Source organism: Thamnophis sirtalis, unplaced genomic scaffold (assembly GCF_051295495.1).
Source record: "Thamnophis sirtalis isolate CommonGarterSnake01/CBP01778 unplaced genomic scaffold, rThaSir2_p1.2 scaffold_1, whole genome shotgun sequence".
NCBI classification, from domain to species: domain Eukaryota; kingdom Metazoa; phylum Chordata; class Lepidosauria; order Squamata; family Natricidae; genus Thamnophis; species Thamnophis sirtalis.
The window spans coordinates 171343840-171360726 of record NW_028261381.1 but is presented as its reverse complement, the minus strand read 5'-3'; the positions used below and the strand labels follow the sequence as shown (position 1 = coordinate 171360726).

The 16887-nt window shown below is 46.1% G+C and overlaps 1 protein-coding gene across 2 annotated transcripts in view; it reads right to left on the bottom strand.

Annotated features, from left to right (window-relative positions):
• The window catches only part of SBNO2 (strawberry notch homolog 2), a 148933-nt gene that overhangs the window by 77116 nt on the left and 54930 nt on the right, over positions 1–16887 (bottom strand). For both annotated transcript variants that reach the window (XM_087703295.1, XM_087703296.1), the window contains exon 4: positions 6963–7086. In XM_087703295.1, the coding sequence (XP_087559421.1) occupies positions 6963–7086 (124 nt within the window). The remainder of the gene's footprint in view (positions 1–6962; positions 7087–16887) is intronic.

The following is a 16887-nucleotide window of genomic DNA, read 5'->3' as shown; positions in this document are numbered from 1 at the left end:
GAGGGAAGAAAGGAGGTAGGAGAGAGGTAGAAGAAACAGCTGTATGGAGAGCAGAAGAGCTAATAATGGGTTTTTATCTTTCTGGGCGTTGATGGCAAAAGGAACTGATGTAATTACTACTTAATACAATAGGATATTGGCTATGTAATAGTATACATGTGATTATATGTTATGAAAATGGAAAATAAAAAGTATATTTAAAAGAGGGGGGGGAAAAGAAAAAAAGAAAAAGAGAAAAAACTTGTCATTTAATGCCTCAATTTACTGCAACAGAGAGAGTCAATGCTCCTTTTTCTTTCTTTTTTTCTTATCCTTCCTCACCTCTCTTCTTCCTTTACCTCCCCACTGTTTTTCTATTTGTTTTTGTATTTTACATCTCAATTAAATGTTAAACTGCGAAAAATAAAAACTCCAGCAAAGGGGAAGAAACCACTCCAACCAGTAACATGTTCCACTAAGGAAGAGCTCTTCCGGTCAAGTTCCTCCTAATGTCTAATCCGGCGTTTCTTAACCTTAGCAACTTTTAAGATGCCTGGACTTCAACTCCCAGAATTCCCCATAACTCAGCACATCACTTCCACATCTGAATTAAAGCGCGAGGGGAATTAGAGGTAACCCAGAACCGCCTCCGTTGCGGTGGACAGAATGAAGGCCCAAACTTTTATAGGTTTGAAGGCCGATTCATGCTCGGCTTGCCAGTAGTGGCAAGTTTTGGTGTGGAGTTGACTTCGTCACAGTTGTTAAGTGAATCCCTGCAGTTGTTAGATGAGTAGCCCGGCTGTTAAGCCAGTGTTTCTCAACCTTGGCAACTTGAAGATGTCTGGACTTCAACTCCCAGAATTCCCCAGCCAGCATTCGCTGGCTGGGGAATTCTGGGAGTTGAAGTCCAGGCATCTTCAAGTTGCCAAGGTTGAGAAACACTGTGTTAAGCCAATCTGGCATCCTTAATGACTTTGCTTGTCAGGAGGTCGCAAAAGGGGATCACGTGACTCCAGGACACTGCAACCGTCATAAATATGGAACAATTGCGCCTGGAATTTGATCACATGATCATGGGGGGTGCTGCAAAGGTCGTAAGTGTGAAAATGGCCGTAAGTCACTTATTTCCTTGCCATTTTAACTTTGAACAGTCACAAAATGAACTGTTCCAAGTCAAGGACTACCTCCACTTCCTCACCATAAGTACAATTTGACAATAGCACTGCAGGTAATCTACACCTTACAACAGTTCATTTAGTAACCGTTCCAAGTTACAACGGCACTGAAAAAAAGAGACTTATGGCCCTTTTCCACATTTATGATCATTGCAGCATCCCCATAGCCTCACGATCAGAATTCAGACACACGGCCACTGCTTCATATTTATGACGGTTGCGGTCTCCCGGGGACCTATGGTCTCCTTTTGCAACTTTCTGACCAGCGAAATCAATGGGGAAGCCAGATTCACTTAACAACCGTGTTACTAATGTAAAAACTGCAGGGATCCACTTAGTGACTGTGGCAAGAAAGGTTGTAAAATGGGCCAGAGCTCACTTAACAAATGTCTCGCTTAGTGAAAGAATTTTGGGGGTCAATTGTGGTCATAAGTCGAGGACTACCTGGAATTATGGATTAATAGCTAGCATCCTGCTTAAACCCATCTTGACAAAATGTGTTTTGGGGTCAGCATTTACAACCTATACAAGGTTGAAATTTGGTAGTTAGGAGAAGGAAGAGAGGGAGGGAGGGAGGGAGGGAGGGAGGGAGGGAGGGAGGGAGGAAGGAAGGGAGGAAGGAAGGAAGACAGGAAGGAGGAAGACGGGAAGGAAGAAAGAGAGAGAGAAAGAAAGAGAGAGCGAGAAAGAAAGGAAGGAAGGGAGGAAGGAAGGAAGGAAGGAAGGAAGGAAGGAAGGAAGGAAGGAAGGAAAGAAAGACAGAAAGACCTGAAGACAGGAAGAAAGAAAGACAGGAAGAAAGAGAGAAAGAAAGAAAGAAAGACAGGAAGGAAGAAAGAGAGAAAGAAAGGCAGGAAGAAAGAAAGAACAGGAAGGAAGGGAAGGAAAAGGAAGAGAAAGAAGGGAGGAAGGAAGGCAGGAAGGCAGGAAGGAAGGAAGGAAAGAAAGACAGGAAGATCAGAAGACAGGAAGAAAGAAAGACAGGAAGGAAGGAAGATAGGAAGGAAAGAAAGAAAGAAAGAAAGAAAAGAAATAAATAAAAGAAGGAAGGAAGGAAAGAAAGACAGGAAGATCAGAAGACAGGAAGAAAGAAAGAACAGGAAGGAAGGGAAGGAAAAGGAAGAGAAAGAAGGGAGGAAGGAAGGAAAGAAAGACAGGAAGATCAGAAGACAGGAAGAAAGGAAGACAGGAAGGAAAGAAAAGAAATAAATAAATAAAAGAAGGAAGGAAGGAAGGAAGGAAGGAAGGAAGGAAGGAAGGAAGGAAGGAAGGAAGGAAGGAAGGAATGTGGTACTGAAAACATGGCGAAGGCCCTCCTGCTCAGTCCAGAGAGGGCAAGTCATCTTTGGACATACATAAAAATAGCAATTCCTAATTTAATTGAATTAATTCTCAATGTAAAGTTCAGGAGAGAATCTGATCACTGGCAGGGGGGGTGGGAAGGAAGATCTTTTCTTGAAAGCCCCTGCTGCGAAATCTGACTTGAATCATTCAGGGGCAAGAAGTCCATGGGGCATATTCTGAGAAGCCCTCCGCCACCAATGCTCACACCTCTTCCCATAATCAACCACAACCATGACTACCACTAGGAGCAGCATGGGGTTTTCGGCCAGCAAGACTTATCTTTATATTCTTATGCTTTGTTTGCAAAATAACTTATGATTCAGAAAGCAATTTTGCAGCGAAGGCAGCTGCCAGCTCGGTCTCAAGCCAGAGTAGAATCTGAGTAAGTCAGTGGGAGCAAGGACCCTCGCAGGTGTTTCTAAGCTAGAACAGATAGTCCTCAACTTATAACAGTTCATTTAGTGACGGTTCAAAGTTACAACATCACCAACAAAGTGACTTAGTATGGCCATTTCTGACAATTATGACCCTTGCAGCATCCTAGTGGTCATGTGATCAAAATCCAGGCGCTTGCCAACTGACTCACAGTTATGACGGTTGCCGTGTCTCAGGGTCACGTGATTCCCCTTTGCGACCTTCTGACAAGCAAAGTGAATGGGGAAGCCAGATTCACTTAACAACCGTGTTACTAATTTCACAACCGCAGTGGTTCGCTTGGCGAGACCCCAAGGTGCTTTTTCAAGAGGCAACTTGGGACTTTCTTGGTTTTTCTTTGAAAAGGTTTCGCTTCTCATCCGAGAAGCTTCTTTGGCTCTGCTTCAGAACGTCTTCTTCAACTCTTGGAAAAAGCACCCGTGGGACAACCATGACCTGGGTGACTGAGAACCTCCATAGATCTGGGGTCTCCAACCTTTGCAGCTTGAAGCCTGGCAGACTTCAACTCCCAGAATTCTCCAGCCAGTTGGCTGGTGTGTATGTGTGCGCCAGCCACCTGCTCTTTGGGTTTCCAGCGCGCACATGCATGCCAGCCACCTAGTCTTTGCACATGCTGGAGCGCTGGAAACCCGAAGACCAGGTGGCCAACACGCGCATGCATGCGTTGGAAACCAGACGAGCAGATGGCGACAGCACAAGTGCCCACAGAGAGGGCTCTGCATGACACCGCTGCCATGCAATAAATACAATAGCAGAGTTGGAAGGGACCTTGGAGGTCTTCTAGTCCAACCCCCTGCCTAGGCAGGAAACCTTATACCGTTTCAGACAAATGGCTATCCAACATCTTAAAGACTTCCAGGGTTGGGGCATTCACAACTTCTGGAGGCAACTTCTGTTCCACTGATTAATTGTTCTCACTGTCCGGAAATTCCTCCTCAGTTCTAAATTGCTTCTCTCCTTGATTAGTTTCCACCCATTGCTTCTTGTTCTGCCCTCAGGTGTCTTGGAGAATAGTTTGACTCCCTCTTCTTTGTGGCAACCCCTGAGATATTGGAAGACTGCTATCATGTCTCCCCTAGTCCTTCTTTTCATTAAACATTAGACATACTCAGTTCCTGCAGCCGTTCTTCCTATGTTTTAGCCTCCAGTCCCCTAATCATCTTTGTTGCTCTTCTCTGCACTGTGTCTCAACATCTTTTTTACATCATTGCAACCAAAACTGAATGCCGTATTCCAAGCGTGGCCTTACCAAGGCATTATAAAGTGGTGTTAACACTTCACGTGATCTTGATTCTATCCCTCTGTTGATGCAGCCTAGAACTGTGTTGGCTTTTTGGCAGCTGCTGCACACGGCTGGCTCCTATTTAAATGGTTGTCCACTAGGACTCCAAGATCCCTCTCACAGTTACTACTATTGAGCAAGGTACCACCTATCCTGTACCTGTGCATTTCGTTTTTGTTGCCTAAATGTGGAACCTTACTCTTTTCACCACTGAATTTCATTTTATTAGATAGTGCCCAATGTTCAAGTTTGTCAAGATCCTTCTGTATCTTGAGCCTGTCTTCTGGAGTGTTGGCTATTTCTGCCAGCTTGGTGTCATCTGCAAATTTGATGAGTTCCCCATTTATTCCCTATGCGTGCCATAGGTTTACCATCACAGATATAGGGTCTCCTGCCTGAGCAGAGGGTTGGACTAGAAGATCTCCAAGGTCCCTTCCAACAACTGTTCTGTTCTGTTCTGTTCTGTTCTGTTCTATTCTATTCTATTCTATTCTATTCTATTCTATTCTATTCCATTCCATTCCATTCCATTCCATTCCATTCAATTCCATTCTTATTACTCCTGTTTTTCTGCTGTTTTGGTCCCTTTTAAAATGTGTGGTCTTCAACTCCCACACTCCCAGAACTCTTCAATGGGGATGGCTTGCTGAGGAAGTCTGGGAGTTGAAGTCCAGGCATTTTAAAGTGGCCACACTTGAAAAACATTGGTCCAACCCATCGGGAGGTCGACATTTCTGAAAGGTTAAGAAATTTACAAGCAGGATCTAAGCAAGGCAGTACAAATACACTTCCCCCACCCCCACCTGGATGTCTACCGACTTCAGTGTTACGGGAAGCCATAGCTTGTTTCTCCATGATTGCATCAGCCAAATTGCACAGGTCATTTTTGAAGTGTCCGGTTCCTGTTTGATCAAAACACTTGAGAAACAGACTCCAACCATTTTAAGAGAACCTGGCTCTAACCGGACAGCAGCTGAAGCTCAAAGACCAGAAAAAGAAAACTTCCAATTTTGAATCGTCCAACCTATGGATTCTAGATAGAAGGAAGTGCAGTTTAAGCCAAACAGGAATTCCTTCAGAGGCACAGTGCCTGGTGGTGGATCGTACAGGAAAACAAAGAAATCAACATTGATTTTTTTTATTATTTTGTTCCTATTAGGTAAAGGTTCCCCTCGCACATATGTGCTAGTCGGTCCCTGTTCTAGAGGGCAGTGCTCATCTCCGTTTCAAAGCTGAAGAGCCAGCGCTGTCCGAAAACATCTCTGTGGTCATGTGGTCAGCATGACTAAATGCTGAAAGCGCATGGAACGCTGTTACCTTCCCACCAAAGGTGGTTCCTATTTTTCTACTTGCATTTTTTACATGCTTTCGAACTGCTAAGTTGGTAGAAGCTGGGAAAAGGAATGGGAGTGTCAATCGAGTTTGACACCCCTGATTTATGTTATTCCTAGAATTAACATACAGATAGTTCTAGGTTAGCGACTATAATTGGGACGAGCAACTTGGTCACTAAGCAAAGCAGTCTCTAAATGAAACTGTGACCGTGCTTAAGGTTTTGCTTCCCCTTTCCTTTCCAACCCGCACAGATTGCCAACATGAGGTTTGGTTGGAAAGTTTACTTTTTCATCGTAATTGCGAATGGTTGCTAAATGAGACAGTCACTAATTAAGGACCTGTCGATGTCTGGGATTGTTGAAAGGTGTGCTTCAAGTGCCTGGGAGCAAGGAAAAATGGGCTATCCTTCCTTGCCCTACAAGGGTTATCAGCTTTCTTGAAAATAGCGATAAATCCTTCAAAAGGCAAGCCTTGATGGTTAAGGGCCTTGTTTTCCTTGGACGGGTGCCCTGATCTGCAGCTTACAATTAAGCGAACTTTAATTGCTTCCCGGTAATTGGTTACACGCCCTCAAATCTGCCAGTTCATTCATAAGTGTCAAAGCAAAAGATCGGTGAGATCACCAGAGTCCCAGTGATAAACTTCAGACTCAAGTAAAAAAGGCCAATAGAAGCTATTTTTCTGTACAGGTAGTCCTTGACTTACGACGGGTAACAGGTTTTGTCAGAGTTACCTGGGGGGGAATTACCGTATATTTCAGAGTATAAGAGGGGGCAGAGGGAAAGACAGTTTTCACTCTCCTCAGGATCCTAGAAAGCCTCTGGAGCCTGGGGAGGGCGGAAAATGGGTCCATCATGCCTTCATAAAAGAGGGGGGGGAGGACAGAGGATTGCGCACACATGCGGGGGGGTGCGCGTGCATGCACAGGGGGAGGGCATGCACGCGCACAACCCCCCCATGCTCCACACCCTTTTGGTAAGCAATGGCAAAATAGTTAGCCATCACTGCCCTATACCACTTCAGACAAATGGTTGTCCAATCTCTCCTTAAAAACCTCCAGCACCCACAACTTCTGGAGGCAAGCTGTTCCACCGATTCATTGTCCTGTCAAGAAATTTCTCCTAGGTTGCTTCTCTCCTTGATTAGTTTCCATCCATTGTTTCTTGCCCTGCCCATTTAGGGTGGTCGCATGGCCCCAGGACGCTGCAGCCACCATAAATATGACTGAATTCCGATCAGGTTAACTGTGGGGATGCTGCGACGGCCACTAACGTAAAAATCCCATCATCCCGTCGGTTTTTCAGCGATGTTTTAACTTCAAACGACCACAAAGCGAATAGCTGTAAGTTGAGGACCACCTGCCAAGCTTTGCCTTCGCGAAAGAAGGAAAAAAAAAAACAGTTTGGCCTTACCTGAGGGAAGTCGCCATTTCTGGGTAAGAAATCAGCAAGGCCTTGAGGTGTGAAGTTGGGATCCGAGAAGAGCTGCCCGTTGGTGGGATTTGTGTAGAAATCCGGAGGATTATTAAAATATTGCCTGCAAAGGAACGAAAAGTATTATCGGATCCGTCATTTTGAAAGCGCTTTCCCCTCTGACCGCAGAGGCAGGGGTGGAGTGGGGCTTTTATTTAAACAAAACTGAAAAAAATATAGAGGGGAAAAAAGATGGGGAGGGAAGAGGTGATAAACAAGGAATAGAAAACCACAATCAAAAATGAAAAACAAAGAAGACATTACCACAGCCAAATTTATGTATATAAGAACTACGCCCTTCTATACGTATATTATTCAGGGGGTCCTCGACTTACAACCACCACTGAGGCCAACATTTATCTTGCTAAGGGAGACATCTGTTAAGTGGTATTTGCCCCGTTTCACACCCTTTCTGGCCACCGTTGTTAGTGGGTAAGTGGGTAATTGAGCAATATGGTTGTTAAGTGAATCTCGATTCCCCGTGGACTTTTGCTTGCCCGAAGGTCGCAAAACAGGATGGCGTAACCCTGGGACAGCGTGACCCAACAAAAACGCGCACGACAAAAGCACGCCAACAAAACCGTGTTGCTAAAACCGCGATGTCATCACCGCACCGACAACAGCGCGGCAACAACAGCACGGCGACAGAAGGGCGCTTTACAACAGCGTGGCGACAGAAAGCCGATTTAAGTTAAGGTAAGGGTTAGGGTTAGGTTTAAGGTTAGGTTTAGGGTTAGGTTTAGGGTTAGGTTTAGGGCTAGGTTTAGGGTTAGTTTTTGAATGCTAGTAAAAGTTTATTTTGTTGCATCAAATGGAATAAATATATCAATTACAGAGAGTAAAATGTAGTACTGATGTCGGCGCGCTAGGGTCGCATTTTGCTGAGTGCTTCAGAAGGCGCGGATTTGCCCTCCGCGGTTATGTCAGTGCGCTAGGGTCGCATTTTGCTTAGCGCTTCGGACGGCACGGATTTGCCCTCCGCGGTTATGTCGGCGCGGAAAAGGGCTTCGCAGTTTTGTCGGTGAACCCTGGGACAGTGCAACCATCATAGATATGAGCTACTTGCCAAGGGTCTGAATTTTGATCACATGGCCATGGGGATGTTGCAACGGTCGTAAGTATGAAAAATGATTATACGTCACTTTGTTCAGTGCCGTTGCAACTTTGAATGGTCGCTAAATGAACTGCTGTTAATCGAGGACTACCTGAATGTAAAAAAAAAAAAGGATGACTATATTTCACTAGTATATAGACAATAAATGCTTGGAAAGATACAGGATTTAAATATTTTGGCACATGGCTACCAGTCACGCAAATGTCCCTAAAAGTTTTAGATGACCTGATTCTATCCTTACATTCTACCCCCCAGTCAGCAGCTTTCCAGAAGTTTGAAATTACTAGGTACTATTGCTTTAGTTGCTTGCAATAATGTACTCATCAAGAGGCTAGTCCTCATCCTTGAAAGGGAAAGCATCTGAACGATTACAGAACAGGAAGGAAAAAGAGAGATCTCACTATCCCAGCTGATCTGGAGGGTATCGGTTAATTATCAGAATCCGGATTTACATTCGCCGAAATGTAGTCCTCGACTTACAAACATTCATTGAAAATTAGAGCACTGAAAAAAATGATTTATGACCAGTCCTTGAACTTATTAATATTGCTGCATCTCCCCGCCCCCTCCAATAGTCACAGGATCAGAATTCAGGAGTCTGCACACTGGCATTTCAGATAGTACTTGACTTACAACATTGTTCATTTAGTGATTGTTAATGGCACTGAAAAAAGTAACTTATGACCATTTTTCACACTTACGACTGTTGCAATATCCCCATAGGCACATGATCAAAATTCAGACGCTTGGCAACTGACTCACATTTATGACCGTTATAGTGTCCTGGGGTCATTTTGAGACCTTCTGACAAGCAAAGTCAATGGGAAAAAGCAGATTTAACAACTGCAATCATTCACTTCACAACGGTGGCAAGGAGGTCGAAAAACAGAGCAAAATTCGACTTCTGGCCACAATTGAGCCCCAATTTTCTGCTGCTAAGGGAGACATTTGTTGAGCTTTGCCCCATTCTACGTCCTTTCTTGCCTCCGTTGTTCAGTGAATCCCTGCAGTTGATAACTTAAGAAACCCAGTTGTTAAGTGAATCTGGCTCCCCCCCCCATTGATTTCGTTTCTCAGAAGGTGCAATTTTGAATGATCACTAAACCAACTTGTATCTTTCAATTTATATTGTTTTTATTTGTTTCCTAGTGTGATTTGATAGCTTTTTAGTAACCTTGACTATCACTAAGTGTATCTTTTATTCTTGATGAATGTATATTTTATTCTCCTTATGTCCCTACCTGAACCGGGAGGCCCTCACAACAGTCACTCGTGCCCTTGTGACCTCTAGGCTGGAGTACTGCAATGTGCTCTACATGGGGCTGCCCTTGAAAAGTATTCGGCGACTTCAGCTGGTCCAGAAAGCGGCCGCGCGAGCGATCGTGGGTGCACCTCGTTTCACCCACGTAACACCTATCCTCCGCGAGCTGCACTGGCTGCCTGTTGATCTCCGGGTGCGATTCAAGGTGCTACTTGTCACCTACAAAGCCCTCCATGGTATTGGATCTGGGTACTTGAGAGACCGCCTACTGCCAATCACCTCCACTAGACCGATAAGATCGCATAGATTAGGCCTCCTCCGAATTCCATCAGCCAGCCAGTGTAGACTGGCAACTACCCGGAGGAGAGCCTTCTCGGTGGCTGCTCCGACCCTCTGGAACGAACTCCCCGTGGAGATTCGGACCCTCACCACCCTCCAGGCCTTCCGCGCCGCCCTTAAAATCTGGCTGTCCCGGCTGGCCTGGGGTTAACGATTCTAACCCCACACGAATTGTATGACTGTTGTGTTCTTAAATGATGTAGTGTCTCCATGTTGTAAATTGTTTGTCCTTCCCCCCCCCCCTTTTGAACTGTGAGCCGCCCTGAGTCCCCCCAGGGAAAAGGGCGGCATACAAATAAAGTGAAAATGAAAATGAAATGAAAATGTACACTGAGAGCTTATGCATCAAAGACAATCACACTTGGCCAATGAAGAATTCTATTCTATTCTAAGTTGAGGACAAAGGGAGGAACTATCTTGGATAAGTTATCTCTCTTTAAACCCTGTGGTGCTTAATTTGAGAGCCAGATAAATGCAGGACAGGGCCATTGAGGGTGGGCGGGGGGAGGGATCAAGTCTTCAAGATTTAATATTAAATCTGGGTAGGGTGTCAGAGAAGTGGCTTAGATCCACAAGACTGTGTTGAGGATCATTATTTTTTTTAACTATTTTAAATCTCCCTGCCCACACATCCGTCCCTTAAGCACACACTCATGAATTCCACCTCCAGCCAACGGTGAGGACCAGCCACCTGATGAGTCCTCCTTCAACAAGAGAGAGAGGGAGGGAGGGAGAGAGACACACAGGCACACAAAGCCGCCCCCTCGGCTTAAGCAAAGCAGGATCAACAGTGGCCGCTTCACATCCTGGAGAGCGGGGGCTGGAGCCACGATAAGGAGGAGGACACTGACGCCAGATTTCCACCCTTTAAAAACCTCTCGGTCAAAAGGGCGAGTGTGCCTGGCGAAATCTCTGCCCACAAAGGCCTGACAACATGGCACCACCTTAAGGTTTGCTTTTACTCTCCCCAGCCTGGCTGGTGGGAACGTCTCCGTTTCAGATGCCTCATCTTTCCAGTAAAAGGACGGCGGCACGCTGCTATGTGACGGGGCTGAGCCACAAGGGCCAGGCAGGGCGCCAAAGGCTTACGTCCTGCAGAGCGGCTGGCAGCATGTGGGGACCCCTGCAGGAAGACTGGTGCATCCCCCCGGGGGGCTGGTCTGCTGGAGAAACTGCTACTGTGTTCAGGTCCCAATCGCAGGAGGAAGGGAGCCTAAAGCAGGGCTGGCTGATTTATGAAACCGTGTTTAGTCCTCTCTCTGTTCTGACCGAGGCTTCCCGAGAGATTAAGCCAACTCCTTGTCCCGACAAAAAACCCTTTTATTAATTTGCTCTGAATTCTGCTCAATCATATCCAGCCAAGTCTTTCAAGGGAGGATTTACAGCCACAGAGCTTATCTGGCTTGGAGAGCTGCCAGGCCGAGATCTGCATAACTTGGCAAGGAATCTCGGTAAGCAAACTAATTGTCTCCTGCAAACTCCACTCCCCTTTTGGTTCCACCACAAAACCGTGGTAGACTAAAGCGCGCTCGACGAAACCGCGTACGTGACGTCATCACAGTGCAACGAAAACAGCACGCTGTGAGCGGTAAACTTAAAATTAACGCATAAATCTATACCTAACCCCCACAAACCTAACCCTAAACCTAACCCTAAGCCTAACCCTTAACCTAACCCTAAACCTAACCCTTAACCTAACGCTAAACCTAACGCTAACCCTTAACCTAACCCTAAACCTAACCCTAACGCTTAACGTAACCCTAAACCTAACCCTAACCCTTAACCTAACCCTAAACCTAACCCTTACCTTTATGTGAATCGGCTTGCTTTAATTTTATTTTAATTTAATTTGTTTTTAATTTTATTTGTGGCGCTGCTGATGACGTCAGGTACGCGCTTTAATCGGGCGCGCTTTAGTGGACCGCGGTTTTGTCGTGCCACGCCCCTTTTGCTCCTCTTTTATTTCCTCTGGGAGGGGGACATTCATCGTCCACCTGTGGCCTTACTCCCAAGTCGACCCCTGTTCTTGAGCTGTTTCCTTCGTCTGGCAACTCTGCGTATGCGCACACTGAGAACAGGCTCCAACTGTTCTTCTGCCTCACTTGTCTCCAACTCTGAAGGCATCTGATAATTGTCAGATGGCCCTGGCCCCCTCTCTGCCTCCGACACAGATCCCTCATCAGAGCCTTCCCCAGACTCCAGGATTGTTCCCCCTCAACCTCCTCACTGTCTGACTCTGCTACCAGCTCTGTGGGTGGTTGTTGGGCCACAACACTCGTGAGCCAAGGGAGGTTCCGAACGCAGCCAGGTGTGTAGGAAGAACCTGGTTGATCTAGCTATCTATGGGTTTGCGTGTTTTAATTCTTAAATGTTTTTAATCTTCTGCATATCAGCAAAGAGCCAAGGTGGCGCAGTGGTTAAATGCAGCACTGCAGGCTACTGCTAGATCAGCAGGTCAGCGGTTCAAATCTCACCGGCTCAGGGTTGACTCAGCCTTCCATCCTTCCGAGGTGGGTAAAATGAGGACCCAGATTGTTGGGGGCAATATGCTGACTCTCTGTAAACCGCTTAGAGAGGGCTGAAAGCCCTATGAAGCGGTATATAAGTCTACTGCTATTGCTATAAACACAGGTAGTCCTCGACTTTAGTGACCGTTCGAAGTTACAACAGCCCGGAAAAAAGTGACTTAGGAGCCCTTTTCCCACATAGGACTGTTGCAGCGTCCCTGTGGTCATGTGATTTTTGCATTCGGATGCTTGAAACTGGTTCACATTTATGACGGTCGCAGTATCCCGGGGTCACGCGATTCCCTTTTGGCGACCTTCCAACAAGCAAAGTCAATGGGGAAGCCAGATTCCCTTAACAATTAGTGGTGTTACTAATTTAACCACTGCAGGGATTCACTTAACAAAAGTGGCAAGAAGAGTCGTAAAGTGGGGCAAAACTCAATCAACAAATGTCTCACTTAGCAACATTCTGGGCTCAACTGTGGCAAAAGAAAGCTCCGGACCGTATGGGTTGAAAACATGAGGAAGAGGCCTTCATCCTGCAGTGGATAGGCCCGTGATGGTGAACCTATGGCATGTATGCCAGAAGTGATATGCAGAGCCATCTTTCCGGGCACTCGAGCCGTCGCCCGTAGCTCTTCCAGGTTCCGGCACAAAGACCAGCTGGCCGGTGTGCTTCTAAGCGCCAGAAACCAGAAGATCATCTTCACGGTGCGCACATGCACGCCGGGCAGCTCAGAGGTGGGTTTCTGCTGGTTCACTCTGGATTGGGCGAACCTGTAGTGGTGGTGGCAGGAGGCTCCATCCACCGGCCTGGACGCTTCTGTGCATGCATAGAAGCGTCATGCGAGCGTGCACGTACGCATGCACGAGCGAACTGGTAAATGAAATGACAAACGAAAACGAAATGCACAGGTACAGGATAGGTGGTACCTGGCTCAACAGTAGTAACTGTGAGAGGGATCTTGGAGTCCTAGTGGACAACCATTGAAATAGGAGCCAGCCATGTGCAGCAGCTGCCAAAAAAGCCAACACAGTTCTAGGCTGCATCAACAGAGGGAGAGAATCAAGATCACGGGAAGGGTTAATACCGATTTATCAGGCCTTGGTAAGGCTACACTTAGAATACGGCATCCAGTTTTGGTCACCACGATGTAGAAAAGATATGGAAACTCTAGAAAGAGTGCAGAGAAGAGCAACAAAGATGATTAGGGGACTGGAGACTAAAACTTAAGAAGAACGGTTGCAGGAACTGGGTAGGTCTAGTCTAATAGAAAGAAGGACTAGGGGAGACATGATAGGAGTCTTCCAATATCTCAGGGGTTGCCACAAAGAAGAGGGAGTCAAACTATTCTCCAAAGCACCTGAGGATAGAACAAGAAGCAATGGGTGGAAACTAATCAAGGAGAGAAGCAACTTAGAACTGAGGAGAAGTTTCCTGACAGTGAGAACAATTAATCAGTGGAACAGAAGTTGCCTCCAGAAGTTGTAAATGGCCCAACACTGGAAGTCTTTAAGAAGATGTTGGATAGCCATTTGTCTGAAATGGTATAGGGTTTCCTGCCTAGGCAGGGGGTTGGACTGGAAGACCTCCAAGGTCCCTTCCAACTCTGCTATTGTATTGTATTGTATTGTATTGTATTGTATTGTATTGTATTGTATTGTATTGTATTGTATTGTATTGTATTGTATTGTATTGTATTGTATTGTTGTGTTGCGTTGCGTTGCATTGCATTGTATTGTATTGTATTGTATTGGTAGTAAAATACATTGAAACCCACCACTGGGGCGGCTGCTCTTCCAGTTTCCGAGCCCGCATGTGCACTGGCCAGCTGGTCTTCAAATGAGCATGCATGCCAGAAACCGGAGGACCAGGTGGCAAGCGCACATGTGCCATAGGTTGAACATCATCTGTCCATTACAAGATGAAGGTCTCTTCCCCATGTTTTCAACCCATACAGTCCTGAGCTTTCTTTTGCCAATTGGGCCCGCAATACAGTTAGTCCTCCACCTACGCCCACAATTGAGCCCAAAATGCATGTTGCAAAGTGAGACATTTGTTAAGTGAGTTTTGCCCCATTTCACAACTCTCCTTGCCACCTTTGTTAAGTGAATCCCTACAGTGGTTCAATTAGTAATCCCGCTGTTAAGTGAGTCTGGCTTCCCCATTGGCTTTGCTTGTCAGGAGGTCACAAAAGGAGAATCACGTAACCCTGGGATACGATGACCGTCATAAATGTTGTCAAGCATCCGAATGCAAAAATCACGTGACCGCAGGGATCCTGCAACCGTCCTAAGTGTGAAAAGGGCTTCTAAGTCCCTTTTTTTCCTGGGCCATTGTAACTTCGAACGGTCACTAAATGAACTGTCCTAAGCTGGCCGGCTGCATTTCTGCACTTATGACGCTCCCGTGCACATGAATACCAGCTGGCTGGCATGCCGGAAGAGGAATTGGCAACGGCTCACATGCCCGGAGAGATGGCTCCGCGTGCCACTTCCGGCATCCGTGCCATCGGCTCGCCATCACAGGTCTAAGGGTTATTGCTATGAACAAATGTCTCACTTAGCAACAGAACTTTTAACACGTGTCTCATTTGACCACAGGAATCTGGGGCTCAATTGCGGTCGTTAAGTCGAGGAGTGCAGAGTTTAGAATCCTCGACTTGTGCCGAAGGAAACCGAGGTTACGTTAAACCCAGGTGCTGGTGTTGAGCAAGGCTGGGTGAGAAGAGGGAGAGTTGAATCCAAATCAATAACCTTCATCCACCATCTGCTACTCAATAGAAAGTAGTAGGAGTAAGTAGGAGAGGAGCCTCTCTTATCATCCCCCAAGAGGGTTGAGAAAGTAGGATTTACAGTAATACTCTTGGAGAAAAAACGACCTATACACTCTGTTCCAAGCATAGGCGGTGTCCACTGCAGCCCTCCAGCTGCAGCTAGAGCTGAAGCTGCCGCACTGAAGCCTCAGTTTCTTTTCCTCTCTCCCCCACGCTGCCTCCCCCCCGCCCAGAGCTAGATAGAAAAGCACTCCTTGCAAGCTCTTTTCAAGCGGTGCCGAGTTCGAAAGACACGAAAAGCTGAATGGTTGCTGGCCTTGGGTCGGCTAGCTGGATTTATCAACGGTTTTATCCTATTTTATCTGCACCTTAAATGATTGTATTTTATTCCAATTTCATTTGAGAGTATATTTTATTCCAATTTCTTTGGAGACTGTATTTTATTCCAATTTCATTGGAGATTGCATTTTATTCCAATTTCATTAGAGACTGCATTTTATTCCAATTTCATTTTAAACTGCTTTCATCAAATTTTAGTAATAATTTGTTTCTAGAACTCTGCACTTTGATACGGCCCAAGGGCTAATCAATCAATCAATCAGTCAGTCAATCAATCAATCAATCAACTCTTTTCAGCATGGATGCCCTGAAAGATAAATTGGGATCTGCTGAACAGGTCTCTTTTGGGAAGGTTGCAATAACATGGGTGGACTTCAACTCCCAGAATTCCCCAACCTGGCTGGGGAATTCTGGGAGTTGGCTGGGGAATTCTGGGAGTTGAAGTCCACCGATCTAAAAGGGGCCAAATTTGAAAAACATTGCTCAAAGGGTAGGCTTAGAGAAATGAAGCAGGATTAACGACCATTGTCTTGCACAGGACTTACAATAGTTCCTTTAGTGACTGTTCAAAGTTGCAATGGCACCAAAAAAGAGACTTAGGACCATTTTTCAGACTTGTGACCATTGCAGCATCCCCGTGGTCACAGGATCAAAATTCAGGCATTAGGCAACTAGTTCGTATTTATGATGTTTGCATTGTCCCGGGGTCACACAAGGTCATTTTTTGCGACCTTCTGAATAGCAAAAGTCAACGGGGAAGCCAGATTCACTTAACAACCGTGTTACTAAAATAACAATGCAATGATCCACTTAACAATTTGGCAAGAAAAGTGGCAGAATGGAGCAAAACTCACCTAACAAACGTTTCACTTAGCAACATAAATTTTGGGATCAATTGTGGTCGTAACCCAAGGGTTACTTGTAATTAGTCTGGGCCATGTTTGGCCAAAGAGAACTGGACTCATCTCTGGATGCTTGACTAACAGAGAATCACAACATCCAAGCCACAGTTCCTTGTGGTATTTCTCTCCCAGGGCGCAAAGAAAAAATATCTGCTGTGAACTCCACATGGCGTCAGGAAGGGCACCCAGTCAGTAAATTCTCAGCTCCATTCCGTCACCCTGACTCTTGACCAAATTAAGGGATTACAGCAGGGTGGGATTGAAAAATTTTAGCAACCGGTTCTCTGCCAGGTTGCTGGGTGGGCGTGGCCATGGGGGCGTGGCTTAGTCAGCTTCTTGCACCATGCCGTGGGGGGGGGGGGGCGCACCAGGCGGCTGCTCTTCTTGTTTCCGGATCATCCCGCACACGTGAAGACCAGCTGGCCGATGCACCGGAACCAGGAAGAGCAATGGGCGACGGCTCGCATGCCTGGAGAGATGGCTCTACATGCCACTTCCGGCATGCGTGTCATAGGTTCACCATCATGGATATAGTGAGTCACAAGACAGCCAACACTGACAAGTTCTATAATGTGCATTGAGTACCAAACAAATGATGAGTATCAGGACAAAAATTTAGTGTCAAA